This window comes from Brassica rapa, chromosome A03 (genome assembly GCF_000309985.2).
Source record: "Brassica rapa cultivar Chiifu-401-42 chromosome A03, CAAS_Brap_v3.01, whole genome shotgun sequence".
Taxonomy (NCBI): domain Eukaryota; kingdom Viridiplantae; phylum Streptophyta; class Magnoliopsida; order Brassicales; family Brassicaceae; genus Brassica; species Brassica rapa.
In genome coordinates, this window is record NC_024797.2 from 23,104,079 (window position 1) to 23,130,669 (window position 26,591).

Consider the following 26,591-nt stretch of genomic DNA (forward strand, 5'->3'; position numbering starts at 1 on the left):
TATATAGAGCAAATGCCCAAGAAAATGGACATCATTTTGTTGGCGGATCAGAGCCATCAAGCAACTATATAATTAGGTAGACTGTATGAAACACAAGTTTTATATGTTTAAAGTTCTAACAATTCTATTGGTTCTCCAGATGTGAAGGTCTTTTATAAGATTCGAATGACTGGTGGTGATGTGTGGCAACATATCGGATTCTAGTAAAAATGGGAGTAAGGTTAGATACTTCACAGTGAATATCAATAGGCTTTTCAATATTAAAATCAAATGTTACATAAGCTCAATATATGTCCGAAAAGGAAAAAAAAAATCACCAAACTTGAGGTCCATATAAACATTTTTAAATACAGGTGTTCTTGATGCTTTTAAATCAATGGGTCAATGGTGTCGTCGTCCGGTTGATTGATTCGAGCTAAGTACTAAGTGAGTATACTAAATATGTATCATCGTCTTATTCATCTGATGTTATATGTGTTTTCCCATCTTTATCAGTAAAATTTATACTAACGCTAGTATATTATACATTTTTATATATAATAAGAGCTCCATTTTACGAACTGTTTTCTAATTAACTTTTTCATCATGTGTTAATTATGTGTTTTCGTCTCTAACAACAAATTTATACTAAATTTCGTTTATTATTCAACTCAATTAGTTATATCATGATTAATTTTACAAACTAATTATTTTCAGAAACCTTTTAATCATTTTATATTGTTTTAATATATTAAGTAATGGGTATCAAACCTGCAACGTGAACCTTAATTTTTTAAAAATTAAATCCATGAGAGAGTGAATTATTATTATTATTCAAATTAAATGGATGCAAATGAAATAAGATAACAGCTGATACCAAAGTAGTAACACAAAACTATTCTCTAGCTAGTTTTCGTCAAGACATTTACCATGTATAACGCACATTCACATTTTTGGACATGGTCCTGGACGATGACTATGATGCACAACTACTAGTCTACTAGGATACAAATCCGATCAACTACTCCTAATTTTATAGCTAGTTGAATAAAATCTTGTTTATTTTGTGTGCTTTGTAAACAATAGATTCTGAATCTTAGACCGTAATTATCTTCTTTACTTTATTAGTCCCCACTTGTGTTAATTTACTACATAGTTTTTGAATTTTGAGTATACTGACCAATATATCAGATTTCTTTTTGCGTGCGCGCTGAGCGTGTTTAGTCAATGTATATATATTTTTATGTGCAGTGTAGTTTGATGGAACCATTGCGGCTAATGCAATTAATATATGAACCATTGGACCACTTAACTATATTTGTTAAGTGAATGACTTCGATCATAAGGAAAACCTAATCTTAATTTAAACATAGATTAACATAAGTCTAGCTACGGCAAATCTTTTTAAGATCGAATCATATACATAGCCTCTCAATAATTCTCTATTATAAATAAATAGTGTGAATAACTTATTGTATATATATCGCATAAAAAAAATTGAAAAACAGCTCAACGAAATCTGTTTCCTTGTTGTCTAAAGGGATTCATACATTATAAAAAGTTCAGCCATTGTTTACTTTTTACAATGGCCTCCAAAATGTTTAAGTTTATTATGGAATCAAAACAAACAGAAGTCTAAGGGGGTGTTAGTGGGAATGAGATTTATAATGAGTCTAAATCTAGTGTTATTGGTTTATAGATTCTCATCTTCTCATTAAAATCTATTGTTATTGGTTTGATGATTCTATAATTATATACAAAATCATTTGTTATTCAAAAAGTTTAGATTTTAATGATTCTACAAATCTATTAAAGTAAGTGTTATTGGGAGTTGAATTCTTATCATTTTAACTCACAAATTAAGATTTTGAGAATACTACATGTTTACCTTGAATTCTTAGAATCATTACATTACTTTATTTTCATAGATTTTCACAATATACAAAATTCTCTACATCTCTTTCCAAATTTAACAAATCTCTCAACTTTTAAAATCAACAAACTCTATAGAAATCTAAGTCCACTAACACCCACTTATTCGAGAATCCTTCCGTGCCATTTATTGCATGTTAGCTGTGCTGAAGCCCGGTTGAGTTCAATTAATGATTTACGCCTTGTATGCCGATTTGTGTAATTTGTAACTTTGGGCCATTTCTCAAATATTGAACATGGCACATAAGTCATCATAGCTTATCATAAATTGTGCTGCGTTTTAGAAATATTCGAAGACATTGGATATCTATTCGTAGTTTTCAATCTTATTATAAAACACGTTAAAACTTTAGAAAATACTAAGTAAATAAAGTTTCACGGCGGTAGTTTTTTTTTTTTTTTCTCTAAATTTTTTCATTGAAATAACCAAAGTTCAGGATCAAACATACAAACATACCTCTAAAAGAGTAAACTTATAACAACAGCAACACCTCAAAACATTAAGAACACCATCTGGGAGAGCCCCTGGCAACATAAGACTGAAACCAAACATCTTTTAAAGCACTAACAGCTATATTCTGGGCTCCTCTGTTCGCAGCAAACGGCGGTAGTTAATCAAAAACGTATGTATGTAATAAGTACAAAACATCTTTTAGATTGTCATTTAAGAAGTGAGATAGTAGAAGTTAATAAATCTCATATAAATTGCGTTTATGGATAATGCGTGGGCCGAAATGTAGAAGCCTATAAGCTTTGAGTATTTTTGGAGGCCAGGGTGTGTATACGCATTGCTGACATCATTACTTTGCACCTAACAGCATAGAGACAGGGATTGCCACTGCTCGTGGTCCATGTTAAAGCCGAAAATCAAATAAACATATATATTAACTAGTCCGACTAAATTATTACCACTAAACAAATCTCACCTAATTCCCAACTTATACCTGCTTTACTTTACATATATGAACTTTTTCAAAACTATTACTGTTAGCAACCCGTTGTTCATAAGCCTTTAACTTAAAATCAGTTGGCTATGATTAGAGAAATTCATATCTCTAAACATTATAAAGTAATGTCAGATGTTACTCTACTTTCGGTATGAGACATTACCGAGACTAAACTCGTTCTTTTTTTTTGTGCGACAGACTAAACTCGTTCTAAACGCTCAAAAAGAACATATTATACAGATATCTATCCCCGTGTACAACATACCTCATATTGGTCTCGGTTATTACTTTACGTTAGGTACATTTTAGAAAACACCACACTAATAACTCATGATTTTTTTCTCTTTTTACGAGAAATTTTATTTTTTTTACTCCCAAAGAGAAAATTAATTATTATCTTTTACGCTTTGCAATGGAAATAGAAAATGAACACAAATATTTTTACCATAAAATAATAAACGTACATATATATATATCTTTTTACATTCAAAGATTAAATGACCCATTTTAATTTTGTGTATGCAATAATAAAAAACTAGTATTAATATTATCATGTCATAAAAATGTGGAATGCAGAAGCAGAACCCTACATAGACAAGACAGCCTGTGGAACACCAAATCATGCATCATATCCTGCTCGCATGCTTTATTAAACTTTTACTAGATTTTGACCCGCGCTTAAAAAGCGCGGATTTGTTTTCGAAATTAAATTTGTTTTTGAAATTAAATAATTTTTTTAAATGAATTTCTATATAATATAGTGTATAGGTTTGACGCGAATCGGACCGTACTAAACTAAAAAAAACCGAAAGAAAAAGTGAACTGAATTTCATAAATAACATAACATATCATATATCTTTAAAACCGGAAAATTGAAACCGGACAGGGAATCAAATGGACACCTGAATTTTAAAAGTAAAATTATATGCTTACGATTATTAATAAAATTAAATTTATGATTGCTAAAATAGACGTGAGAATAATATTAATTTTATTAATAGGTCTAAGCGAATTTAATATTGTTGTGCATGCGTCATTTATAAAGGATATCTGGAATGCATAACATTATTCTGCATGTATAATATTAACTTTATTAATAGGCTTAAATGAATTTAATATTATTATGCGTGTGTCGTTACAATATAATTCTTTAATTTTAAATAATTAATAACTCTATATGCAATTATTCATGAATTATAAAATAAATCGCTATTTTGAATATCCATAAAAAGTCATTTATTGTTCTTGATAGAATGCAATAATATGTTTTTAATCAAAGAAGTTCATTATATTATTAATGTAATAAAAACGTATTTTTAAATTAATAAATCGCATGCAACATATTTTAAAAAGGATTATGTGTGATATACTCATTTAAATACCTTGCAATGCGGGAATATATTGGTGAGGAGGTTACAGAAGTTGAAAATATATTGTTTATAGATTTTGTTAACAAAGAGTTAAGAAGAATATAATGTGTTAGAATTAAGAAGGGATATGTATAAGAGAATATGTCTATTACATTGCAATATATACGGTTGCAGTAGTGCTTTTAAATTAAAGATAAAAACATATGTGGTTGTTATAGTGGTTAACTCACAGTAAAAATCGGATAAATATACGTAATAATATTATTGAGTAATGTAGTGTTACAAATATATACGATAAGATCAAAATAAAAATTAAATCTAATGAAAGGGTCCAACAACCTTGCATAAGTAGATTTTTCAGAATGTTTCTCTTTTAATAGTATAGATCAAACTATACAAATAAGTGGAAAAACTGAGAAATACTAATCTATAAACATTTTTAAGTAAGTGTTGCTAAAAATTTTTTTTTTTTTAAGTAAAACAAAAATTAATACCAAATATAGGAGAAAGAGTTAAGGATAACAAGAAGGCTCCACAAACAACAAAACCATGACAACATGTAAGCAAAAAAAAACATTTTTCCCAGCAAAAGTGTAGAGAAAAACACACTCATACCAAAATTTCTTTTTTTCTTATCATCTTTCCTCTTTTCCCAAAAATTTCCAAATATCAACAACAGAAGAAACATCTCATGATATGGTGATGAAGATCATTACATTCAGTTTCTTAATTTGCTTATTCTCTAAACTCCAAGGTCACTGCAAATCAGATATCAACCTTGGTTTTACTCTGCCACTCTCTGCTCCTATAGAATACACTCCGGGATTTATTGGCAAAGCTTATATAATGGAGACAGAAACATCATCAAGAAGAGAACCCAGTTTCAAAGCCGCATTAACGATGGAATCAAGCGAATATAAGGGACGATATTTGTGTTCTATCCAAGTTTTCTTTGGAGATGTAAGAGTTTGGAGTTCAGGGCATTACACAAAGATGTATGTTTCTAACAAATGCATCTTCGAGCTCACAGAAGATGGAGACATGAGGTTAAAGAGAAGCAATAAGCGCGTTGGATGGCGGAGTGGAACCTCAGGACAAGGCATTGAGGTATACAAAACATTACAACATTAGATTGGTTTGAAGAAAATCACTTTTTAAAAGACAGAACATGTAAACTTATAACATATCCAATTATACTCTATTTTTCGCTTCAAAATAGAGTAATCTAATTACTTTTTGTCCAGTGTTTCGTTTTGTACTCAAAAATAGAAAAATGTTAGTAAAAAACTTAGTCTATTTTGGAGTAAAAAATGGAATAATATTTATGTGTTTGAAAACAAAATATTGCAGAGGTTGGAGATACAAAGCACGGGGAATCTAGTGTTGCTTGATGCTATGAATATGATCAAGTGGCAGAGTTTCAACTTCCCAACAGATGTGATGTTGAGTGGCCAGAGACTAGACGTGGCTACGCAACTAACTTCATTCCCAAAAGACTCGACTATGTTCTACTCTTTTGAAGTTCTACGCGACAAGATTGCTCTATTCCTCAACTTGGACAAGCTCAAGTACTCTTACTGGGAGTACAAACCTATAGAGAACAAAACAGTCAACTTCTTGAGATTAGGGGCAAAGGGTCTTGACATATTTGATGATAACAGCCATAGAATAGGGAGAATAGAGCAACCTTTGACCAGGTTCTTGGCTATTGGAAACATAACCGGTAATCTAGGTCTTTACTCGTATAAACCGGACAAGGGAAAGTTCGAGGCAACGTTTCAAGCTTTGAGCAACACGTGTGATCTTCCTGTAGCGTGTAAACCATATGGAATCTGCACATCTTCCAAGTCTTGTTCTTGCATTAAAGTTATGAGCAATGGAGACTGCAACAGCAACGAGGAGGAATGGCTTTCGATGAAGAGGCTATGCGATCACGAGATGGTTGAGCTAGAAGGAGTCACGACGGTGCTGAGAAACGGTACTGAGGCGAGGAACGTGAGCAAAGAAAGATGTGAGGAGTTGTGTAAGAAAGACTGTGAGTGCAGAGGGGCGAGTTACTCTGTCTCTGAAGAGAGTTGTGTGATGTATGGGGTTGTGATGGGTGTTAAGGAGATTGAGAGAGAGAGTGGGTTGAGTTATATGGTGAAGATACCTAAAGGAGTGAGGTTGAGTGATGAGAAGTCTAATGTGAGAAAATGGGTTGTGGGGTTAGTTGGAGGGATTGATGCTCTGGTCATATTGCTGCTTCTGTCTGGTTTTGGTTTTTATTACATTAGGAAGCGACGGAAGAGCTTATCACAGCCACAGCCACAGCTTCAGGAAGAGCCCATTGCAGAATAGATTTTCAGAGTTGTTGCACATGCAAACTTTGATACCATTTTATAGGTTGACATATAAAAAAAAAGTTGTAATGTATTGAGATCAAATTGTAGAAAATTTTATTTTTTGAAGTTTATATTCCATAAAAAAATGAGTTATATGGTGAAGAAAGTGAAAATGAAAGCAGAGGAAATGGTAGTGGTCAGAAGATAGGAGGAGGTCATCAGTATACACTGGTTCTTGAAAAGACTAACAATGGAAGAGATAGAAGTGCTGAAGGGAAGAAAAATGGTGTGAAAAACCACAAAAATTAAACTCAAGAAACTAGAAATTAGAGAGGAAACAAAACATCTTTATTCAAATTTTTTTCTATCAATGATGTGAATAATAATTTACAAATCCTTAGATCCTTATTTATAATCCTAAAAAAATGATTTTCTTTTTACCTAAAAAAGAATTTCTAGAAGTTATTTGTGAAGTTTTGAACAAAGAGAACAAGAACAATAAGAATGAAGATAATTTGAACTTAAAATAGAACACATAACTGTTGTAATAACAGATTGGTTTCTTTTTCTTTAAGAACTCGTACAGCTTCTGTGTTCTGACTTTATCAAGGGAAGATCAAAACAAAAGAGATTTCATTCATCCAATTCCAGCTCTCAGTTGATAAAACGTAAAGGAACCAAAAATAAAATAGTTTTTAAGTTGGGAATATTCGAATTATCAAGGTGACGTGGAGGGATAATTGCTTGTCGTTAGAGATAACTTCTCTTCATTATTATTTGACCTTCTCTGCTCTTATCATAACGCCATCTCGACCAATTCTCGACGGATCTGCAAACTCTTTTTCATTCCATCTCCTTCCTCTCTGTCGATTTTTCAGACAAAAGGTAAAAGCTTTCTCTTTTAAATCCCCGGTTGAATCTTCTTTTGGATCTCAGAAGGTAAAGAGTCTTACACTTCGAATCTTCTAACCTTTCCCCAGGATTAATATCAATGGGACCCAAAGCTGGAACCTTTGTTCTTTTCTTGCTGGGTTTGACCTTTCTTTCTGACGCTAGATCCTTCCTTCACCCCACCCTCTCAGGTAACTAATCTCGAGTAAAACACCATCTCTACTCATGCTTGATTGATTTGCACCTTAAAGTTCAGCTTTTTAAATGAAAGAGTTGGCTTCTATGGCTTCGGCTAGACATTAATTGAATATTTCAATCTCGTCATCCCTGTAAGAATGGGTTTAGATAGTGTAATGAAAGCTCTGGATGGTCTTAAAAATCTCAAAAGACTTTTCTTTTTGCGCAGAGGAAGTTACCAAGAATGAAAACGTTTGCACTCTTTGTGAGGAGTATGTTACCTCTGCCCTCACCTACCTTGAGAAAAACGAAACACAGACTCAGATACTAGAGGACCTTCATGATCGGTGTTCCCTTATCCGCGGATTTGAGCAGCAGGTTTGTTTCTGTTTCTGTTTCTTCTGTGTGTTAGTATATAATAGTAACAAAAGTGTGTTTTGAATTTTGATGCAGTGTATAACTTTGGTTGACTACTATCTCCCTCTGTTCTTCTTGCATCTCGAGTCCTTTCAACCTCATTATTTCTGCAAGAGGATGAATCTCTGTGGTCACGTCGTTGCTCTTGTTAAAGAAGCTCGTCAGGATACTTGCGGTGTTTGCCACAGGACTGTTTCTGAGATTCTCATCAAACTACAAGATCCTGACACACAGGTTTAGTAGAAACTAGTAGTAACTACAAGATTTGTGTAGTTGAGCCTTACTGACTTTGTTTTCTGTTTGATTATCCAGCTGGATGTAATTGAGCTGCTTCTTAAGGGATGCAAATCGTTCAAAAACTATGAATACGAGAAGAAGGTTAGGATCCAATATTTAAGAATTCAATTGCATGATCCTAGTAGTTAGCGTAGGCTTTTTCTCATTTTTTAAAGTCTTGTTGTGTCTTATGTTGTGACAGTGCAAGAAGTTGGTGTTCGAGTATGGACCTTTGATCCTCGTAAATGCAGAGGAGTTTCTTGTGAAAAACGACATCTGCACACTCTTACGCGCGTGTCCGAACAAGCAAACGGTTCTAAGGCTGCCAGGGTTGGCGGATTCTTGAATGCTTTAAAACGGTGGTGGTGGTGGTAGGAACACAAAAAAGTTGCTCGTGTATTTGTCCATAAGAATTTGTCCCAAAGGCTTTGTGAACTTGGATTTAGACACAAGACTCTCCTTAAAAAACTGTTTATTTTGCGTTTTGTGTAAATAATGATCGTTTGCTACAATTGTATCTACATCACCATCTGCTTGTATTTTACCAAAATATACTCTTTTTCTTCTTTTTACTCTCACGTTTCTTTGTTCCATGTTTTAACTTGATTTTTTTGTTGCCTTCACAACATTTATAGATAGATTTATTTAACTAAAAGTTATTTATTTGTTGACGTCAAAATTAAAAAAGAGTTATTTATTTGTTTTTGATTGAAGAGCTGAAAAATAGACAAGAGAAGTGCATGATGGATTCAAGTTTAGCCTGGACTCTGGAGAAGATTTCAAATTCACAAAGAAGCCAAAAAAAAACAAAACAAAGAGTTTCTCTAAGAGAACTGAGAAGCACAAAAATCACAAGTCCTAGCAACAGAGACGATGGAAATGACGTGTGGTTGAAGTCTTCTTCAGTCAATCACAGAGTGGATCAGCATGGATGCTTCCCCTGTCGTTGGAACTTCAATATCGTCTGCTTTTTACAACAAATAAGGTTCTTATTATAATTAAAAACCAAGTTAATTAACTACTTCAAATCCTTTTCAAACCTTGAAAGCTTACACTATTTCTTTTAAAAGATTCAACGCTAAACATCTAGATTTCACAGAAGCATCCAACTAATTACAGGAGTGAAGACTGAAGAGACACTATATGGTGAATACTTTCCACAAATGGAACATGTAAGCCGAATCCTAAATGAGAAATAGACATACGCCTAGTGTCAGGACCAAATATGGAGTTTATGTCTTGAAACTGAACAAAGGCGTACCTGGCAGATGAGAAATAATATTTTCCAAGATTCCAGCACCTGAACTCTCTTTCTTCTTCTCATGATCTTCATCTTCACATTCAGATTTTGGCATGTTTTCACCAGATTTGTCGTTTACTGTTGTTGTTGTTGTACCAATCAAGTTGGATATCAGATTGTTCAAAACCCCACCATAACCATTAGCTCCCTTCTCTTCCTCTTCTTCTGTTTTTTGTTTGATACGTGAGAGGTTGTCTGCTTCTGGTAATCCCTCTTCCATTTTTTCCTTATGGCGGTGTCATTATACACCTGGTTAAAGTAACCTCTTTATCCAGCCAAAGCACTGAATAAATAAATGGACTATGTTTTGTATTGAATCAAGTACAGTGTTAACAAACATTGTATATATCCAAAAGAAAGACAATATGTTTATCCAAAAAGGGTCTGAGATAATCCTGAAAGACACGACACGTCTACTATTCGAGACAAGTAGCCATGTACTTCTTACACGTACCTCGTAACTTGTAGTGTACGGTGTACCCATATATTACATTACACATGTCCTCTAAAGATTGATATTTTTATCTCATTACACACACATCCCTTGTGCCATTCTTAACATTTTGTAAGAATAATTCTAATTCTTAAACATTAGACTAGTACATGTTATTCGGTGGTTATAGGGATTTGTTAACATGTGTTTGAACTCTCAGAGATTTAAGGTTTTTTTTCAAGTTGGCTAAAAGGCGTTATGTTTATACATGATAGTGTTATTAACCACCTTAATATAATAGTCTAACAACAAGAACTTTACTTAAACTAGTTATCTTTTGTAATAAACTTTGGTTGCGAAAATGCGTTGTTGACTCCACAAATCCTGTGCTTAGTGCTCCAAGGCAGCAACAACACATGCAAGCCACAAGCTTTCGGTGAGAAACAAGATTGCTTCACCGTTGCAGTCAAATAAGAGAGGCTCTTCTTCTTCCTCTGGCTAGCCGCTGATGTTACGGCTGCTAGAGCCGCTACATCCGGCAGAAACTGCTCTATTATGTAGCTTGACGATATGTCTTCGCTTCTCTCTGTGCTCGCCATAGTTGAGAAATAGATAAGCAGAAAAGGTTAACTCTCAAACCATGTGGTTGTAAAAAAAAAAAAATTAATAATAATAATAAAACCAAAAGAATAGCTTAACCCAAGATGTTGGAAATGTAAATGAATAGTATCTTTGTTTTCTTGTTTCACGAGGATAAAAAAACATCCCTGGATGCTTTGAGAATCAATACAAGAAGCATCTAAAAGTGGAGAAAGTTACAGATACAATTACATAATTCCAGTAAAGGAAAAAAAAAAGAAAGAAACAATAATACATGTAGAAATAGGACAGTAGAAGAAGTCCAGTTTCACCAGAGGTAAAGTTCTTCTTTCTGGTTTCCCCTTTTAGGTCAAGAAAACGTATTACCTTTAGCAGCAAGAAACACTCTTTGCTCTGCTATAGTATCCCCACCTCCCCCCCAATAACCAAAATTAAAGAAAAATATAGTTTATAAGAGTTTCTATTTACATGGCTATGCTTCATCTTCATCTTATTCTTCTCTGTTCACTCAAGCCAAACCTTGTTGTTAAGGATATGAAACAGTGTAGAAGCATACCAGGAGGTAAGAAGAGAAGAGACTTGCCCACCAAACAAAATGGTAGTCTTGTTCTACTTTTGGTCGGTAGCATTTGTTTCACGAGCTTTGTGGTAGAGATCGAGTGTATCAGCATGACTTGGATCAATACACAATGCTGCTTCACAATCTTTGATAGCAGATGCTCCCTCTCCCATGGAATCATAAAACGCTGCCCGTAGATGCAACAGCTGCAGATCTGGTTTAAATGATATCGCCTTCGAAAGCTCCTCTATAGCTTCATTTTCTTTATGGTCGTCCATAAGAACTGCAAACCAAGACTTCAAGTATAAAACAAAACCATCATCATATCATTCTAGCTTTTGTAATTAGCGGTACCTGCAGCTCTGTATCTGTAAGGATAAGTACGGAGAGGGTCTAGCTCTGTAGCCAGGCTAAGGTCGCTTTGTGCCATTTCGCGGTCACAATACTCAGAACGCTTCTCGTACGCCGACGCATTGTTCTGAGCCTTCTCTATCAGCTTTGTCATCTCATCATAAGCAGCTTTACGCTGATTTTTCAGATGATAAACACGAGCAAGGCCTTGGTGCGCTCGTGTGTGCTTGATGTTGAGCGCGTTCGTGTAGCAATCAGCTGCAAGATCCAGCTTATCACAGTCCACATATACGCTCCCCAGGTTGTTCAAAGCCTGCAAGAAGCAAAAACGCACCAAATAAAAAACTCTGCGACCACCTTCGAGTAATCAACAATTTTTTTAATACTTACTTGTCCCTTACGGAGAGCATCAGAGGGGCAACGAAGTGCTTCTTCAAGAAGCTGGATAACGTACTCCGAGGACTTGGGGTCGAGCGTAGAGTCTGCGAGGGCGTAAGCTTTGAGAAAAAACACTTCGAAAGATCTTTGAATCGAAATAGACTCCTCAGCTTTAGCCAAGGCTTCTTCACGGTGGCCAGTATCATACAGTATCCATCCTTCATACACAAGTCTCTCATGCTTCAACTTTGAATGGTTTCTAGCCAGCCTTAGACTCCGCATCGCTGCCTTTTGACAATTTAGCCTGTCAAGTAATGAAAACCAATCACCTCGTTAAAATAAAATAAAGAGTTCACTGAGAAGCGTTGATGAGAGAGGTTATACCGTAGCAGAAGAAGAGACTGTCTGAACCGCAAAAGACTATTCCCAGGATCATGTGCAAGCATATCATGAACAACTGCTAGAGATCCAATATCATCCACAGAAGACCAGTGATCAAACAGCTGCATCCAGCAATCAGCTTGGCTTCTCTGATGAGCCAGAGGACGGAGCAGCTCCACCATATGATCACCATGGATCTTACCGTTAAACATCATAAAGTTGGGCTCCAAGGTCAGAAGCGCGCGGATATCTTTCAAAGCACCCTCGTAATCCTCCTTGCCTATAGAAACCCACGCCCTCATCTCCAGACAGTCAGGAGAGGCCTTGAATCCAAGAACCTTGTTCAGCTCCGAGATGGCAGCGTTAAACTGATTCTCCTCCACCAACGCCACTGCTCTAAACTTGTAAGGGAACGTCAGAGTCGGGTCTAACTCGGTTGCTGTATCCAAATCAAGCAGCTTCTCTTTACCGCTGCAGTACAAGGACCTCTCCTGGTGCATCCACCCGGTAGCCGCCTTGTGATCCGAGATCAGCGAGTTGATGATCTTGTAAGCAGAGTATCTGTGATCACGCTTGAACTTAGACCTAGCTACCCCCACGAGGGAGTAAAGATGACCTGCCTCGACCGCTGTGTTGAACGCTCTCTGAGCGTCTTTATACTCTTTCCTCTCAAGCATCACAACGCCTAGCTGGTGGTAGGCGAGCTGCTTCTCCCAACTCTCCACCGCGCATTCGACCAAACGCTCCAATATCATCACGGTCGTGTTGGACTTCGTATCGTCTTCCATAGCAATCTGGCTTAAGAAGAAGTACAACGCAAAAGAAGCGTGGCCGAGAGACGCCAACCTCTCCCTTCCCTCAACGCTGCAGAAGATCTTTATAACGTTAGGGTTATGCATAGAGCTCGGCAGCTCCCTTAGGAAAACCTGGAGACAAGCCGCCACGAGAAGGTACGCAGACTCTTCTAATCCATACTCAATCAACACCATCGCCTCGTCAAGAGTACTAACGAGACGCGCCAAATGCGTATCGCAACAAGACTTCAACTCATCGCAGCAGAACCTATTCGCCAGCTTGAGCAGCTCCAAGACAACGTTAGGAGGAAACTCATCTAGCCTCTTCGTCCTGCTGAACACCTCCGCAGCTCTCATCCCTTCCACAGAGACTCCGTTCTGCGTGAAGCTGATCGTCCCAAGCTTCGTTTCTCTAAACCCTCCGTACAGCATAGCCTCGAAAGGTCTAGACAAGGAAGCTATCTTGTAACGCACGCAACGAACCTCCTCGTCGCCTATACAAAAGGACATATCATACTCAAACGCAAACGCAAACGCTTCATCAGAAGTCGAACATTCAGCAACACCGTTTGATCCGGAGCATCGACACGGATCGTAAACGGTTACCGGGTCATACCCGGGGACAAGACTCGCCTTCGGACATTCTAAATTTCTCCCGCAGCAATCCATAGAGCAGGTTCCTATCAACTCGTCCTCCCTCCTCTCGAACCTAAGCCACGAAGACAACACGACCTTCGCGTGGACGTCAACAGCGTGCTGCCTCGATGACCGGAGACTCCGCCGGAAAAGCTTCGGATCGGACAAGCCTCGGAAGACGGCGCATTGCTCTAAAAAGGCTCCGGATCTCTCGAGATTCGTGGAGGCGGCGACGCGGCGGTAGACCTCCGCCATCTTCTCCACCAAGTCGGGGAATTTTAAGGAAGGATCGATCTGAGGCTCGAGGAGGTCGGTGACGGGGAGGCCGTAAGGGAGGAGGAGGGAGGATTGGTGGTACGTGCGGCTTGATTTGGATCGGATTGAGTTTACGCGGAGGTGGTCTTGAAGATGCTGGAGAAGCTTGTCACCGACTCCTCCTCCAGGCGGAGGGTTGAGAGCGTAGACTTGCGTGCCTTTACAACCTTCGGCAAGTTTTAAACTTCGCATCGTGGTGAATGGGTTGTGATGCATCTCTTTCAATTGAGCGGAAACCCAGATCGAAATGGATAGGCTTTCGGATTCATGTCAACGGGTTACGAAGATCTGAGATGTGGGTTTCGGTCAAAAGTAACGAAATGGTTATAAAAATGTGATCTTTCGTCACGAAATTTGAAAAAAGTTTAACGAAGCTCGCGCTTGCTTGCTTATCCTTCTTCTTCTACGTCGTCGTCTTCGCAGAGATTGTTTTTTTTTTTGGCAGTGTCTTCTCTCAGGTTCGTTTATTCTTTGTTGCCACTAATTTACGAATCTTTCCGTAAAAATAGATAGAGAGAAAGAGGAAGATTCTTCCTCCGTTCGACCGCTCTCTGTTTTGGTTTTTTGTTTTTTTTTCTTACCCTTTAATTCGTTTCTAATAATAATGTAAAAATTTAATTAGATTGCTCTTTAATTTATGTGTATTTGTGGCATCTTTTTTTTATTCGAATGTTTTTCGCTTTTTTGCCTTTTTAGTTTTTTGTCCTCTTGTTAGCTTTTTTGAAAGTAATTGATTAGTTTATCTCCATTTTATTAGTTTAAACTCTAATTATCCTCTTCATCTATAAGTTAAAGACGTTATCAGTGATGTAAACGAGGGAATGGTAGACTCTCTTTCTCTCTTTGAGAGATAAGAGAATCACAGTGGTTCTTTTTTCAAACAATGGGTATCGTCTCTGGTATACGGTAGTCTTTTTGATGGTATGTAGCCGACTTTGTTTCTGGTAGTTCGCGCTCCTTTTAGCGGAACTATCCGACGTTTGTATCATGCGTTGTAACTCTGATGGAGTTGCAAGTTGTCTTTCGGGATCCAGTAAAGCTCCAGAGCCGTACGTCTTCGATGGGGGTGGCTGGCTAAAGTATCAGATGATCGGGTTGGTGTTGTTTGGTTTCCTCGGGAGTGCTGGGTTCGTTATGGTGATTGTGAACCTGAGCTTGGATGAGATCTCGATTACATTCGGTTGAAACTCTCTGTCGCTCAGGCATACAGTTTGAAAAGGCTGATTCCATTAAACCTCTAATACAGTCGTTGGAGGCGGTTTCGGTGGCTCTAGTTAAAGTCCCAGTGATTCCGGTGTTAAAGTGATTTGGTTTCTCTCTGGTGAAGATTTGTTTGTCGGTAAAGACGGTGGGCCTCAAGTTTTCGGTGTGATTCCGGATGAGGGTCGTTTAGCGGTTCCAGTGGAGAGGGGGAGGTGTCCAGACCTTTGCCACGTGTTTCCTCGTTCTTGCGCGATCCCACACGTGGTGGAAAAGGAGGTCAAAGTTTGGGCCGAATCTTTTTTCGTTCTGAGCTTTTGTAAATTGGTTTGGTTTTATGGTTGGGCTTTTGGACCCCTGTGTTTTTGGCTTTGCCCTTTAGGCATCAACTCTTATAAATAAAACTAGACGAAAAAAAAGAGTTAAAGACGTTATCATTTTTTTTTGACAACATCAACTAAAAAACTAACTAGAAACTCCAAGCAGTCTAGCAAGCCAAACCGGTGGGATTGAATCGACATAAAGCAAAGCTGAAGGAGAACTTCTCGCACCGCGTGCAAGCTTGTCCGCCAAGGTATTTTGTGCTCTAAGGATATGTCTGATCCGAAAGTGAGGGAAGAAAGTCTTATTGCGGTTGAATTCTTCTATGTATGCAGAGAAAGCATGCCATTCATCATGTGTCGACACCATCTTCACCAACTGAGAACAATCCGTCGCAAACACTACGTCAGAAACTTGGAGGGTCTTCATACATTCCATTGTCCAAATTAGTGCTTCAAACTTAGCATGCAAAGGTGACAGACTTCTACGAAGATTTATTGCCCCCATCATGACATCAGTCGAGCCACTCTTTCTGCAAAACCACCCTTATCCCGTAAATATGTCTTCCTCTTTCCAAGCTCCGTCAATATAACAAACTCTAGAAACTTCCAGGGCTAGGGCCGCAGATTGTTGTAAACTCCCACTTAGGCATGGGCAATCGGGTGACCATTCGGGTTCGGATCGGTTATAATCGGGTTTCGGTCTTTCGGGTTTACAAAAAACAGTCCCATTCGGTTTTTATAAAAATTCAGGTCGGTCTCGGTTCGGGTTTTGTCGGGTTCGGGTCGGGTTTGAGAACACATCCTAAACCCGGTTGAACCCATTTAATTTTCGGGTTAGGTTCTAAACCGGGTTTCGGGTATCCCTATTTCTCATAATACCTGAAAGTTCTCATTTCACCCGAAGGTCCCATACACCTGCGTTTTATTTCATGGACCATTTACAAACAATGTAACGCTTAAAAGGACAATACAAAGTAAAACACTTGCAGACTCTATTAGGAAAATACAAAGTATCCACACCTATCTGGTGTTTCATAGTTCTCGTATTCATCTCCATCTTGATTCTCAGCTCCACTGTTTCGTGTGTTCTTAGATGCCGATGAATTCATCTGCTAAGAAGTGACAAACAATAGCCAGATTAAACAAAATAAGCTATCACATAAACAGCTCTCAAAGATGTTTTGGAACATGAAAAAAAAAACGAAACATCAACATCATCACATACACATGAACAAAACAATCATCTTTAAGCAAGAGTCAACATAAATAAAACGTCACTGTTTATAGGAAAATGAAACAATTGCAGACGATAAACAAATATACATTATGCTTTTGTCATAAGTGAAACTAAAAACAATCTTAATTCAAGTAGACAAGAATTATACATAACACTTACGGGTTTGTCTCAAACTCTCAGTTTCAGTACAAAAATTCATAGAAAAAACCATCACTAAACATGAACATCACCTAAGTCTATGAATTAAGAACATAAGACGTCATTCTGTTCATAAAAAAAAAGCTGAATATGAACCCGACAAACCCGACAAACCCGAATGACCCAGAAACCCCACAACATCTAGCCATTACTCGATTGCAGAGAAGAGGAGGAAGAGTATCTCACCTCTTAGTGATTTCGTCGAAGGAGGAGAGGAGTTTTGGTGTTTTGTACCTCGGTGAGAGCGTAACTTATATAAGAAAGGAGATTCTAGGGCTTGCAAATCGCACAACTGATTGGAATAGAAATCGGAGAGGATATGTTTAGGAAAGAGGATCATGATATAGGGAAATCTCGATCTTTAGGAAGTTATGGTGAAATTCTCTGAAAATTTTAACAGGATCAAATGAAATCAGAAAGGGGAAACAATGAAATCCTATACCTAGGTAGCTTGATGCTCGGGTACCCATTTACCCGATCGGTTTGGTGCTATTTACCCGACCCGACCCATAACCCATTATACCAAAATTATGTGATCATTCGGTTATTTTTCAAGATCCGAACCCGTTCGGTTGATCGGGTTCGGTTTTAATGCCCTGGCCTATTCCCACTATAGGAATTCTCCACAGGAACATTCACGGTTAACTGTGCCTCCATCCATATCTTACTTTCCACATCGGTCATTTGCAATATCTCATGTGGATTGCCATTTTTGTTTGAATAAATCTTGTTATTTCTAATCTTCCAAATATATTATAATATCCATAGATAATAATTAAAAAAAATTATTTTGGTAGTCTCCATAATAGATCATTTATATTTGTGAAAATGGACAACGATGGAAAGATCGCTGGAGAAGAAAGAATCCTAGAAAGTGTCCTTGTTTATAAAGCTGGAGGACACTCGAAGAGTACTTGATTCCTCTTCTGGTCCACACATACTACACCGTGTATCACAAACAATCTCTCCAATTGTAAAAAATTTTAAAACTGGTAGCGTATCACAAAAAAATTACCACACAAAATATCTTAGTTTTGGAATATACTTCAGTTTCCAAGAAAATACGTTATCATCAACTGTAGTTTTCTTTATTTCTTAGATTTCGCCGCACTTTTTTACAAATCCAAAAAGTTGAAGATAAATCTTAGCTTACTTGTTGACAAAAAAAAATCTTAGCTTACTCGTTACAAATTATATGACGAATGAGCATTGGACTCACAATATTTTAACTTTAGTAACGACTAATGATCTTTTAGCAACACATTTATTTTTAATCAATATTTTCAGTGATGTTTTCAGTGATGTTTTGCCTTATATTTTTATAAAATTAGCAAGTTTTATATTTAGTTGCATAAGATAATCGTAATAGTTACACCTGGCATGGTTTTTCTCTTTGTCATATAAATATAAAAATCACTAAATCAGTTATCTGTTAAAATCTGTTAAAACCACAATCTCTTGTATAATTTTTTCATTCTTCGACCATTATAATTCTTGTCTGCTAGTCGGTCAGACCATTATTAAATTCGGAAAAGGAACCACCATAAATCTGTCAGAATCTTCCACAAAATTTCTGCAGAGATTCGTCGTTATCACATACCGGTGTGGGTATCCATAAAACAAAACTATATAATTTGCTGTATATTCCTCAAAACTGATAGTATTACAAAATGTAGCAAATATCGTAAGAGTATTTTTGAATAAAATATTTTATGACAGAACATAACAAATGGCGAGAACAAAGAATGATTAAATGTGCTGTAACATAACAGGCAAATAGCTGATGGCACCCACATTGAGCGGAGAAGTCATGTCAACACGTTTTACTGCTAATTGTTATATCTATATGCTTAAGGAAGTAGTTGTAATTAAATCTTGGACTCTATTGCTGGTGATTAGTTTGTGTGATGGCATAAGAATATTATAAATATATATGGAACATAATTGAGATGAGAATGAAACAACAATCAGGTCATGTGGGTGAGACAGCTAAGAATGTCGTTTGTGTAAAGAATGGAACTGTTATCCAAAAAAAGCACGGATCGTACTACATTACCCACCAAAATTCACTTGTCTATTTCTCTATGTCCCACCTTCTATTTCACACTTACGCTACAATAAGAGATGAATTTAGATAACAAAAAAAAAGAAAAAAGAAAAAGAATTTAGATAACAAACTAATGTGTTGTTTGATTGTCTGTTTGGATACTCAACATCCATAGGCCCATTCATTTGATCAAACGGTCCATCATATTCAAATGGGTTAACCCAATTCATTTGGGCGAAGATAGGACCGTACCGGATCATCTATACATAAAAAAAATGTATTGCTATTCAGATTGAGATACTAAAAAAATCATACAAATTCCAGGATACAACCCATATTTTTCTGGTCATTTCCTCATTTAACAATAACAAAAAGAAGCAATATTTTTTTTGTAACGTAACAGAATAATAAAAATGTCAGTAAAATTTCTCCCAATCTTGGGTTTACATAAGCTGGCGGAGGAAGGTTCAAGCTCTCCAACACCGTTTCAGAATGAATCCCACTCAGTGCTTACAGCTGCGGCTTGGCTCTGTAACATCTTGCCTTCAACGTATCCACATCCTCCTGCAACTTTTGAACCCTACGTACCTGCGAAACACAAACCCCTCAATCAAATCTATATATAGATGCTCATTTCACAATGAATATATAGAAAGAAGTAATATCTCAAGTGATTCAGTGGAGCACAGCATGAACGTCTCAAATCTCAAGAAATCTGAAATGTATCAAAACCAAAATCTCTATATTTACGACTAACTAAACAGGAACTACAAATGGAATCCAAATGTATATTTACAAGAGTCTGAATCTAGATCATTGCAAACTCATCACAAAGCCCTTCATAACACACATGACACAAGTACCAGATGCATATCTTTCACCGCTCATTGTTTAAACATAGTTTATGCTGCAGACAGACGAAAACTAACCTCTGCCTTTCGCTGTAGTCTAGCTTCCCCATCTGCCTTGATGCCATCCAATTTGAGCAACTGCCTCATGAGCAGCTCAGCAGTCATGTCAAACTCCTTCACCGCAACTATCGTCCCTCCATCGACAGCAGCCTCTAAAGCACCAACCTTTATTTCAAAAACAAAACCAGCTTAAACCTTAAGCACGATAGAACAACCGAAAAGATGCAGTTATAAAAAAAAAAAAGAAAACTCACCCTATCCGAGAGCTCATCGACCTCTCCAGAGACTGCTAGAACAGCAGCAATAGCCTTTGCAATCTCTTCGGTCATCACAGGAGGCGGTTCAACATGGTCAACTCCCTTATTAGGCTCATCCACAAGGACAACTACAGAGCCTTCCGTAACACCAGCAGCTTGCAACTGCTCAGCGTCATCTTTCTCATCTCCCCTGAACAAGATCTTCAGATCAGTAGCCTCCAACCCAGTTTCCAGAACAAGGGCTTTCTTTACATCCCCTGTTGAACACATTTGAGCTTAAAGAATCAACCTTTACAAAAATTAACACAGCTCAAAAAAATAGGAATTTCGGTAAGCTCGTCTATAATGAATCTACAAGAAAATGTCTACTGTTCACTAATAATGCAATTTTGCCCTCAAACTAACTAAGGGAAAACTGGGATCGTAAGTAAATAAGTTGTTGTCGTAAAATCAATTGTAGAGTTATGCAATAATATAGTAATCAAGCAAAGGCTGAATGAGAATGGTTAGTACTTTGTAGTAGTTGTTCTACTTCTCTAATAAGTATGTAAGAGTTAAGTTGTGTAATGAATCAGTTTTCGATTACTCAAATGGTTTTTACAAAGTTGTTTTTGAAACATAGAGAGAAAAGAGTCGGAACACAAAACTGAGTGTGTGTTTTTTTTAATACCGAAAGTGGCGTGCTGAGGAACATGGAGATGGTGGTCGGAGGAGCCATGGTAAACGGTGATAGTGATGGTGTGATTAGAAACGGCGGAAGCAGAGTCGGAGGAGGAGGCAGAGTCGTCTCTTTGTTGGACGGGCATAGCACCATCAGGTTCCGAATCGTCGGTTGAGTGGTGCATCATCGTTGTCTGAAGATAGAACCAAAAACCCCTTTCGCGCACGAACGAAATTAGGGTTTTCGCAGTCTCTCCGGAAGACTCACCTCCTCATGTCTTAATACAAATTTCTCCAGAGTAGACGGCGCCTTTTCAACCCTTCTTTCCTTTTCCGTAATTAGAATTTTTAAGGACCTTGGAACCTAAAAAAACAAACTGTTGGGGTAAAAAATGAGTGAACACGATTATCTTCGAGACACAAATGAACATATGATATATATTGAAAGTAGGTTACTCAGTTTTAAATGATTTTTATATGTATGTATTTGTCTCGCTATGCCCACAGATGAAATATGTGTATAGGACTAGATTACAAAACACCGTAACAGTTTATAATTACTTCTCAATTCTATATTTTACTTGTTCAAAGAAAATGGAAGTTGTTTATTATGATCACATTTGTTTTGGATACTCCAAAGTTTTTTAAATATATTCCATCGCATGAAAACTGGGTTACAGTAACATAGTTTAGTGAAGAGTAGTAGCAAGTGAGTGTAAATAATGGGTGGTGCTTTGTCCCCATTGTACTGCCGAATCGCACCTGATGATGTTATTTCCTCTAGAATTGCATTCAGGTGCATGAGCTACGCCAATCAGTGTTGAACATTTAGAAAATGACTTGTGCAAAAGGAGACATTTTGATAAGTACTTCTTTTCTGTTCTTTTTATCTAAGAAACTCTTAAACTCAAACATACATAAGAACTGAAGTTTCAAAAATTCTTTAAGAGAAAAAAAAAAAAGAAAGATCTCATGCTTCAGCATTGCTACTTGCTTCCATTGGCTCAGCCTCCGTTGAGGCCTCTCCTGCATTCTTGGCTGCAAAAACATTCATGAGGAATTATATATGTTTTCTTCTCAACACTCAAAATCTGCAAATTTAAGTTCATACCTTTCTTCTTCTTTCCACCACCCTTCTTCTTTTTGATACCCAAGGCTAACCATCCTTTGATCTCAGGGTCATCAATGGTCTTCGTAGGTTGCAGCTCCTGAAGTGTATGTGAAGTGATCTTATCCGATCCATTTGGCATCAGCAAAACTGTGAATTTAATCTGGGCAACAAAATCACCTGTTGAAAAAACACATACAAACATGAGAGAGTCCCATTGTCATGATTCATCTAAAAATAGATCAAAGAACCTTTCATCATCCTTACCAGGCTTCTCGTAAAGAACAGGATATGGTTGCAAATGACCATGGTTCACACACTCCACAAGTCCAAGACGTGCCCTTTTCTCCTCCAGCGACCTGTACTCTCAGGGAAATTTAGTAGTTGATATATAATAGTATTTGAAATATATATCAAGTGGTTAAGCATGTACGAATGTCACCTTGAAGTGAATGGCATGTGGGGGAAGTTCTCTTTAACCTCGCTTATTAAGGATCTGGAGGCCTTCATCTTCAACTGATAGTGAATACTCTCATCTTTCCGGTAAATAGTTGTTTGCTTCTCGTCTAATAGCTTAGGCTGCAAATTCGAATAAATAATGAGAACAGTGGCAATTATAAAAGCAACGGCAATGGTAATCAAGATGAGAACAAGAAATTACCTTGCCATCACCAGTGCTTGCCACAATATCGATTGCATAGACTTCATTCTCTTCAAACTCAGCATCATCAACCCTCGTTTCTGGAGTGGATACACTTAGGAAACTCTTGCTTCCATCTATCACGTTCTGTTTCATCTGGTGGGAAATAACCCCTTCCACAATTTTGCAGTCGTACGCTTCAGACACCTTCTGAATAGCTTCAGTGACAGCATGGTTCTGCCACAAAGAAAAAAAAAGGTCTATCAATTGTCTTGACGGTAGTACATACATTGTCGGTTTAAAAGGGAAACCACAAAATTTCTAGCAATAAACTATAGTATCTTAATCTATCATCTCCATATAAGAGTAACTATGACAAGAAAAAAAGAAGCCTCATTTGAATGTGAATCCATAGCATTGTTAGTGAATATTCATCCTTGGGGAAATACAAACGAGAAACTTAGCCAGAATCAGTAAAACCAATATCACTAACAGTCAGTTAAAATCAAAAGTTCCCATCAGAGTAACTATGACAAAAAAACATCATATGGATAAAAATCCATAGCCAACAGTAATTATTCATCATCTGGGGTTTGCAAAACTTAATCAGCCATTCAAAAACCAAAAACAATCATGTAAGAACACCACCATAAAAGCAAGTGGTTACCTTCTTCCCAGGACGTACGAGTCTCAAAGCAACTTCAGCGGCGGTATTCGCAGCAGCAATAACATCAGCTTTGCGTCCAGTAACGGGTCCTTCTTGAAGAACATGCGTGTGACCAACAAGAGCAATGAACCCATCAATATGACATCCCATATCACTGCAACAGACAAAAAAGGCAAAACAGCATCAGACTACAACTAATGCAGACAAAACCCCATTTCTTCTTCAAGAAAAAAAAGAGTCATTACATTTTGACCATGTCACCCTCTTCCAACACTGACTCATCACCAGCAAGAGGTGAGAAATGACCAACGACGTTGTTCACAGAAACGCACGTGGGAAAAGCGACGCCTCGATCAATCTTCTTCTTTGCATTCTTGTACATGTTCCCTGTTTGCCTTTATATCAAAATTAAAAAAAAAAACAAATGAGCAATGGGAGCTTGACAAAGAGCAAATGAGAGAGTAAATGATACTGACTCTTTGATAAAGGCGTCTCCTTTCTCGCAGATATCGACAATCTTAGCTCCTGGCTTGCATTCAGCCAAAACAACCTGCAACGCCTCTGCAATTCCAAACCCCCAGAATCAATAAACACACAGACCCTTTAAAGATAGAGCGAGAGAGAGAGAGAGAGAGAGAGCGTTACTGTTGACGATCTCAGCGGCGCTCTTGTACTTTGTGACGACTTCAGGAGAGGTGAGATCCAGCTCCTTCTCGTCTCTCTCGTCGTCGGAACTCATCTCTGACAAAGCTCTCGAAGATTCGAAGCGATGTGTTTAGGGTTTAAGGATGAGGAATGATTTGGGGTGAAATGGTGAGGAGTGAGACGGAGTGTTTAGCTCAAATAAAGGTACTAGGGCTTTCGCATGTGTCCTCAATGTTAAGCGGCACCGTTTCGGATTGGATTCGTCTGTTTTGTTTCTGCTACGTTTCTAATGGTGGCCACGTGTTGTTCTTTTTGCTCCTTAATGGGCCGGACGATCACTGTTTACTAATAAGATATATCCTGCAATCAAATAGACATTTACTAATGGAGTATATATATTTTTTTTTTTGAAACACCTACTAATGGAGTATATATACCTCTTATTTGGTGCTTTGGTGGCAGCTAACATGTAACCATAACCGGTCTTAGACCAAGCCTAATAAAACATTCTTCTCAAACGTCTAATTTCAAAATTTATATGTAATTAGCCTTTAAATTTGTAAAAAAAAAAATTAAGTTCCCTAAATTTTAAAATATTTACTAAATAGTATAGGATCTCCAAACTCTCAAAACCAACCCTGCTTGTAACTCATCCCCTCGCTTAGATTATCGTCTCTCATGAGTAGCTTAGAACCTCTACATTTGGAACCATAAACTCTAGGATGTAAATGACCATATAATGAAAGAAAGAATTACATCCAGAGGCAGTTTTAAGTTTATTATATCACTATAAGACATTTTTCACTACCAACACACTTTTTCTCTCATTTCAACACCTTCTCTCCTATTCTCAACGTGTGGAAACCTCTTGCTACCCTTTCTCATTATTTATAACTGAAACCTAATTAAAAATAAGAATTAATTCATGTGGCCACAAATCAATATTTTTTTCTCTTTCCTTATCTCTTAATTTTTTTTTTCATCTTCCTCGTATTTTCTTTCTGTTTAGAAAAAAGATGAAACATGACGATGGAGTTAGAGTTTTACAGTCCTTAGTCGGCCTCATGTAGAACAAATAAAAAAAATGATAAGGAAAGAATGATGGCGTTGATGATGAAGACGTTGACATCAGTGAGGACAGGTACGACGACGGCAAGGATGTAGAAGGTGAATGTGAGGTATGATTCTGAGATAATAAATTTGTTTCGAAGCATCGACATCAACATTTGGAATCTTCGGTTCATATTCCACCGTAAATTTAACCATTGTTCCCATGATTGATGGATAACTCCGATGAATTTGATTTGTGTCTCTGGCTGCTTCCTTTTGATTCCAACGAAACCGGTTATGACTAAATTGAAATCTACTGAGTTCTTGTTTTCTGATTTTGCCCCCAATGGAACTTGCTGTCTCACTAGCCAAAGCACCATGATTCCAAAAAGCATCAAAAATATCAACCGACTATGATTCATAAGCACAACAAGCAAGATGTACATCAAAAACATATGATTTATACATGTGTACACAAACAAATAATTATATATAACACTGATTGTACACATGTACAAACATCTAACAGTGGCAATGTAAGCAACAGAAAATCAAACACTTACATTATCAAGTTCTTAAATAATCCCCATTAATGAACACATGTGAACTCTTTCGTTCACATAAACCATCAATCATCGTCTTTTTACAAAGGCATTTTCTATCTTTCAGATGTACACGTGTACGCATCGACGTAGTTATTTCAATGTATTTGTGTACACAAACATTTTGTGTACACACATAGGACATGGACGACGACGGCAAGGATGTAGAAGGTGAATGTGATGTATGATTTTGAGATAAAAAATTTGTTTGGAAGAATTGACATCAACGTTTGGAATCTTCGGCTCATCTTCCACTGTAAATTTAACCATTGTTCCCATGATGGATGGATAACTCCGATGAATTCAATTTTTGTCTCTGGCTGCTTCCTTTGATTCCAACGAAACCGGTTATGACTAAATTAAAATATATTGTGTTCTTGTTTTTTTGATTTTGCCCCCATAGAACTTGCTGTCTCACTAGCCAAAGCACCACGATTCCAGAAAGCATTAAAAATATCAACCGGCTATAATTCATAAACACAAAGCAAGATGTACATCAAAAATATATGATTTTGTACATGTGTACATAAACAAATAATTATACATAACACTGATTGTACACATGTACAAACATCTAACAGTGACAATGTAAGCAACGGAAAATCAAACACTTATAGTATCAAGTTCTTAAATAATCCCCATTAATGAACACATGTGAACTCTTTCATTCACATAAACCATCCATCATTGTCCTTTTACAAAGGCATTTTCTATCCTTCATATGTACATGTGTACAATAATATTGTGTACGCATCGACGTAGTTATTTTCCAAAAACTTAATGAATGGCATTTTCGTAATTAAAAACATCATCTTCCTCAAAAAATCACTAGGGTTCTGGAACTTTACTACGCAGCCGCCATGGATTATTTTCACTTAATCTTTTTTTTTTGCGTTTAGACAGAGATTAACACTTCGAACTTGTAGAACTATCATATACTAACGATTTTAACCTTCAGAATAACAAAAAATTTAGATTTTACACTT

General features: G+C 37.0%; 6 protein-coding genes across 8 annotated transcripts; 2 read left to right on the forward strand and 4 right to left on the reverse strand.

Moving 5' to 3' along the window:
- The first annotated feature begins 4,862 nt into the window (after window positions 1-4,862).
- LOC103860724 (G-type lectin S-receptor-like serine/threonine-protein kinase SD2-5) lies at window positions 4,863-6,707 on the forward strand. Its single transcript, XM_009138382.3, has 2 exons — window positions 4,863-5,335; window positions 5,579-6,707. The coding sequence occupies exons 1-2, from the start codon at window positions 4,925-4,927 to the stop codon at window positions 6,566-6,568; spliced, it is 1,401 nt and encodes a 466-aa protein (XP_009136630.1). The 5' UTR covers window positions 4,863-4,924; the 3' UTR covers window positions 6,569-6,707.
- Window positions 6,708-7,185: 478 nt separating this feature from the next.
- On the forward strand, window positions 7,186-8,906 carry LOC103860725 (prosaposin). Of its 2 annotated transcripts, none has more exons than XM_009138383.3 (6): window positions 7,186-7,437; window positions 7,533-7,634; window positions 7,850-7,998; window positions 8,074-8,271; window positions 8,350-8,415; window positions 8,516-8,906. In XM_009138383.3, the coding sequence occupies exons 2-6, from the start codon at window positions 7,544-7,546 to the stop codon at window positions 8,657-8,659; spliced, it is 648 nt and encodes a 215-aa protein (XP_009136631.1). In that variant the 5' UTR covers window positions 7,186-7,437; window positions 7,533-7,543; the 3' UTR covers window positions 8,660-8,906. The 2 variants fall into 2 exon arrangements, with proteins under 2 accessions (XP_009136631.1, XP_033144809.1); XM_033288918.1 differs by having other exon boundaries at window positions 7,335-7,450; window positions 7,529-7,634; window positions 8,516-8,892.
- On the reverse strand, window positions 8,880-10,531 carry LOC103860726. Its single transcript, XM_009138385.2, has 2 exons — window positions 9,575-10,531; window positions 8,880-9,277 (listed from the first exon to the last, which is right to left on the reverse strand). The coding sequence occupies exons 1-2, from the start codon at window positions 9,831-9,833 to the stop codon at window positions 9,216-9,218; spliced, it is 321 nt and encodes a 106-aa protein (XP_009136633.1). The 5' UTR covers window positions 9,834-10,531; the 3' UTR covers window positions 8,880-9,215.
- A 269-nt stretch (window positions 10,532-10,800) lies between these two features.
- On the reverse strand, window positions 10,801-14,276 carry LOC103860727 (ethylene-overproduction protein 1). The gene is made up of 4 exons (XM_009138386.3): window positions 12,319-14,276; window positions 11,947-12,238; window positions 11,560-11,869; window positions 10,801-11,488 (listed from the first exon to the last, which is right to left on the reverse strand). Exons 1-4 carry the CDS (start codon window positions 14,274-14,276, stop codon window positions 11,256-11,258), a joined length of 2,793 nt encoding a protein of 930 aa, XP_009136634.2. The 3' UTR covers window positions 10,801-11,255.
- A 5,051-nt stretch (window positions 14,277-19,327) lies between these two features.
- On the reverse strand, window positions 19,328-21,279 carry LOC103860728 (BAG family molecular chaperone regulator 4). The gene is made up of 4 exons (XM_018657074.2): window positions 20,904-21,279; window positions 20,231-20,490; window positions 19,995-20,141; window positions 19,328-19,653 (listed from the first exon to the last, which is right to left on the reverse strand). Exons 1-4 carry the CDS (start codon window positions 21,079-21,081, stop codon window positions 19,576-19,578), a joined length of 663 nt encoding a protein of 220 aa, XP_018512590.1. The 5' UTR covers window positions 21,082-21,279; the 3' UTR covers window positions 19,328-19,575.
- Window positions 21,280-21,696: 417 nt separating this feature from the next.
- On the reverse strand, window positions 21,697-24,214 carry LOC103860729 (ERBB-3 BINDING PROTEIN 1). Of its 2 annotated transcripts, none has more exons than XM_033288891.1 (9): window positions 23,954-24,214; window positions 23,785-23,869; window positions 23,554-23,703; window positions 23,309-23,462; window positions 22,663-22,878; window positions 22,444-22,580; window positions 22,269-22,360; window positions 22,005-22,181; window positions 21,697-21,934 (listed from the first exon to the last, which is right to left on the reverse strand). In XM_033288891.1, exons 1-9 carry the CDS (start codon window positions 24,045-24,047, stop codon window positions 21,864-21,866), a joined length of 1,176 nt encoding a protein of 391 aa, XP_033144782.1. In that variant the 5' UTR covers window positions 24,048-24,214; the 3' UTR covers window positions 21,697-21,863. The 2 variants fall into 2 exon arrangements, with proteins under 2 accessions (XP_033144782.1, XP_009136636.2); XM_009138388.3 differs by having other exon boundaries at window positions 21,700-21,931.
- Window positions 24,215-26,591: the final 2,377 nt, after the last annotated feature.

Coding starts and splice junctions, on each gene's coding strand:
- LOC103860729 (XM_033288891.1), bottom strand. CDS start 24,047: ATGAGTTCCGACGACGAGAGAGACGAGAAGGAGCTGGATCTCACCTCT. Junction 23,704..23,784: donor GGAGACGCCTTTATCAAAGA/GTCAGTATCATT, acceptor TTTGATATAAAG/GCAAACAGGGAACATGTACA. Junction 22,879..23,308: donor TCGTACGTCCTGGGAAGAAG/GTAACCACTTGC, acceptor TCTTTGTGGCAG/AACCATGCTGTCACTGAAGC.
- LOC103860725 (XM_009138383.3), top strand. CDS start 7,544: ATGGGACCCAAAGCTGGAACCTTTGTTCTTTTCTTGCTGGGTTTGACC. Junction 7,635..7,849: donor CCTTCACCCCACCCTCTCAG/GTAACTAATCTC, acceptor CTTTTTGCGCAG/AGGAAGTTACCAAGAATGAA. Junction 8,416..8,515: donor ACTATGAATACGAGAAGAAG/GTTAGGATCCAA, acceptor ATGTTGTGACAG/TGCAAGAAGTTGGTGTTCGA.
- LOC103860728 (XM_018657074.2), bottom strand. CDS start 21,081: ATGATGCACCACTCAACCGACGATTCGGAACCTGATGGTGCTATGCCC. Junction 20,491..20,903: donor TCCTCAGCACGCCACTTTCG/GTATTAAAAAAA, acceptor TGTGTTCAACAG/GGGATGTAAAGAAAGCCCTT. Junction 20,142..20,230: donor TCGATGAGCTCTCGGATAGG/GTGAGTTTTCTT, acceptor TTTGAAATAAAG/GTTGGTGCTTTAGAGGCTGC.
- LOC103860724 (XM_009138382.3), top strand. CDS start 4,925: ATGGTGATGAAGATCATTACATTCAGTTTCTTAATTTGCTTATTCTCT. Junction 5,336..5,578: donor CCTCAGGACAAGGCATTGAG/GTATACAAAACA, acceptor AAAATATTGCAG/AGGTTGGAGATACAAAGCAC.
- LOC103860726 (XM_009138385.2), bottom strand. CDS start 9,833: ATGGAAGAGGGATTACCAGAAGCAGACAACCTCTCACGTATCAAACAA. Junction 9,278..9,574: donor TATTATTTCTCATCTGCCAG/GTACGCCTTTGT, acceptor TGTAAAAAGCAG/ACGATATTGAAGTTCCAACG.
- LOC103860727 (XM_009138386.3), bottom strand. CDS start 14,276: ATGCATCACAACCCATTCACCACGATGCGAAGTTTAAAACTTGCCGAA. Junction 12,239..12,318: donor CAGTCTCTTCTTCTGCTACG/GTATAACCTCTC, acceptor ATTACTTGACAG/GCTAAATTGTCAAAAGGCAG. Junction 11,870..11,946: donor ATGCTCTCCGTAAGGGACAA/GTAAGTATTAAA, acceptor TGCTTCTTGCAG/GCTTTGAACAACCTGGGGAG.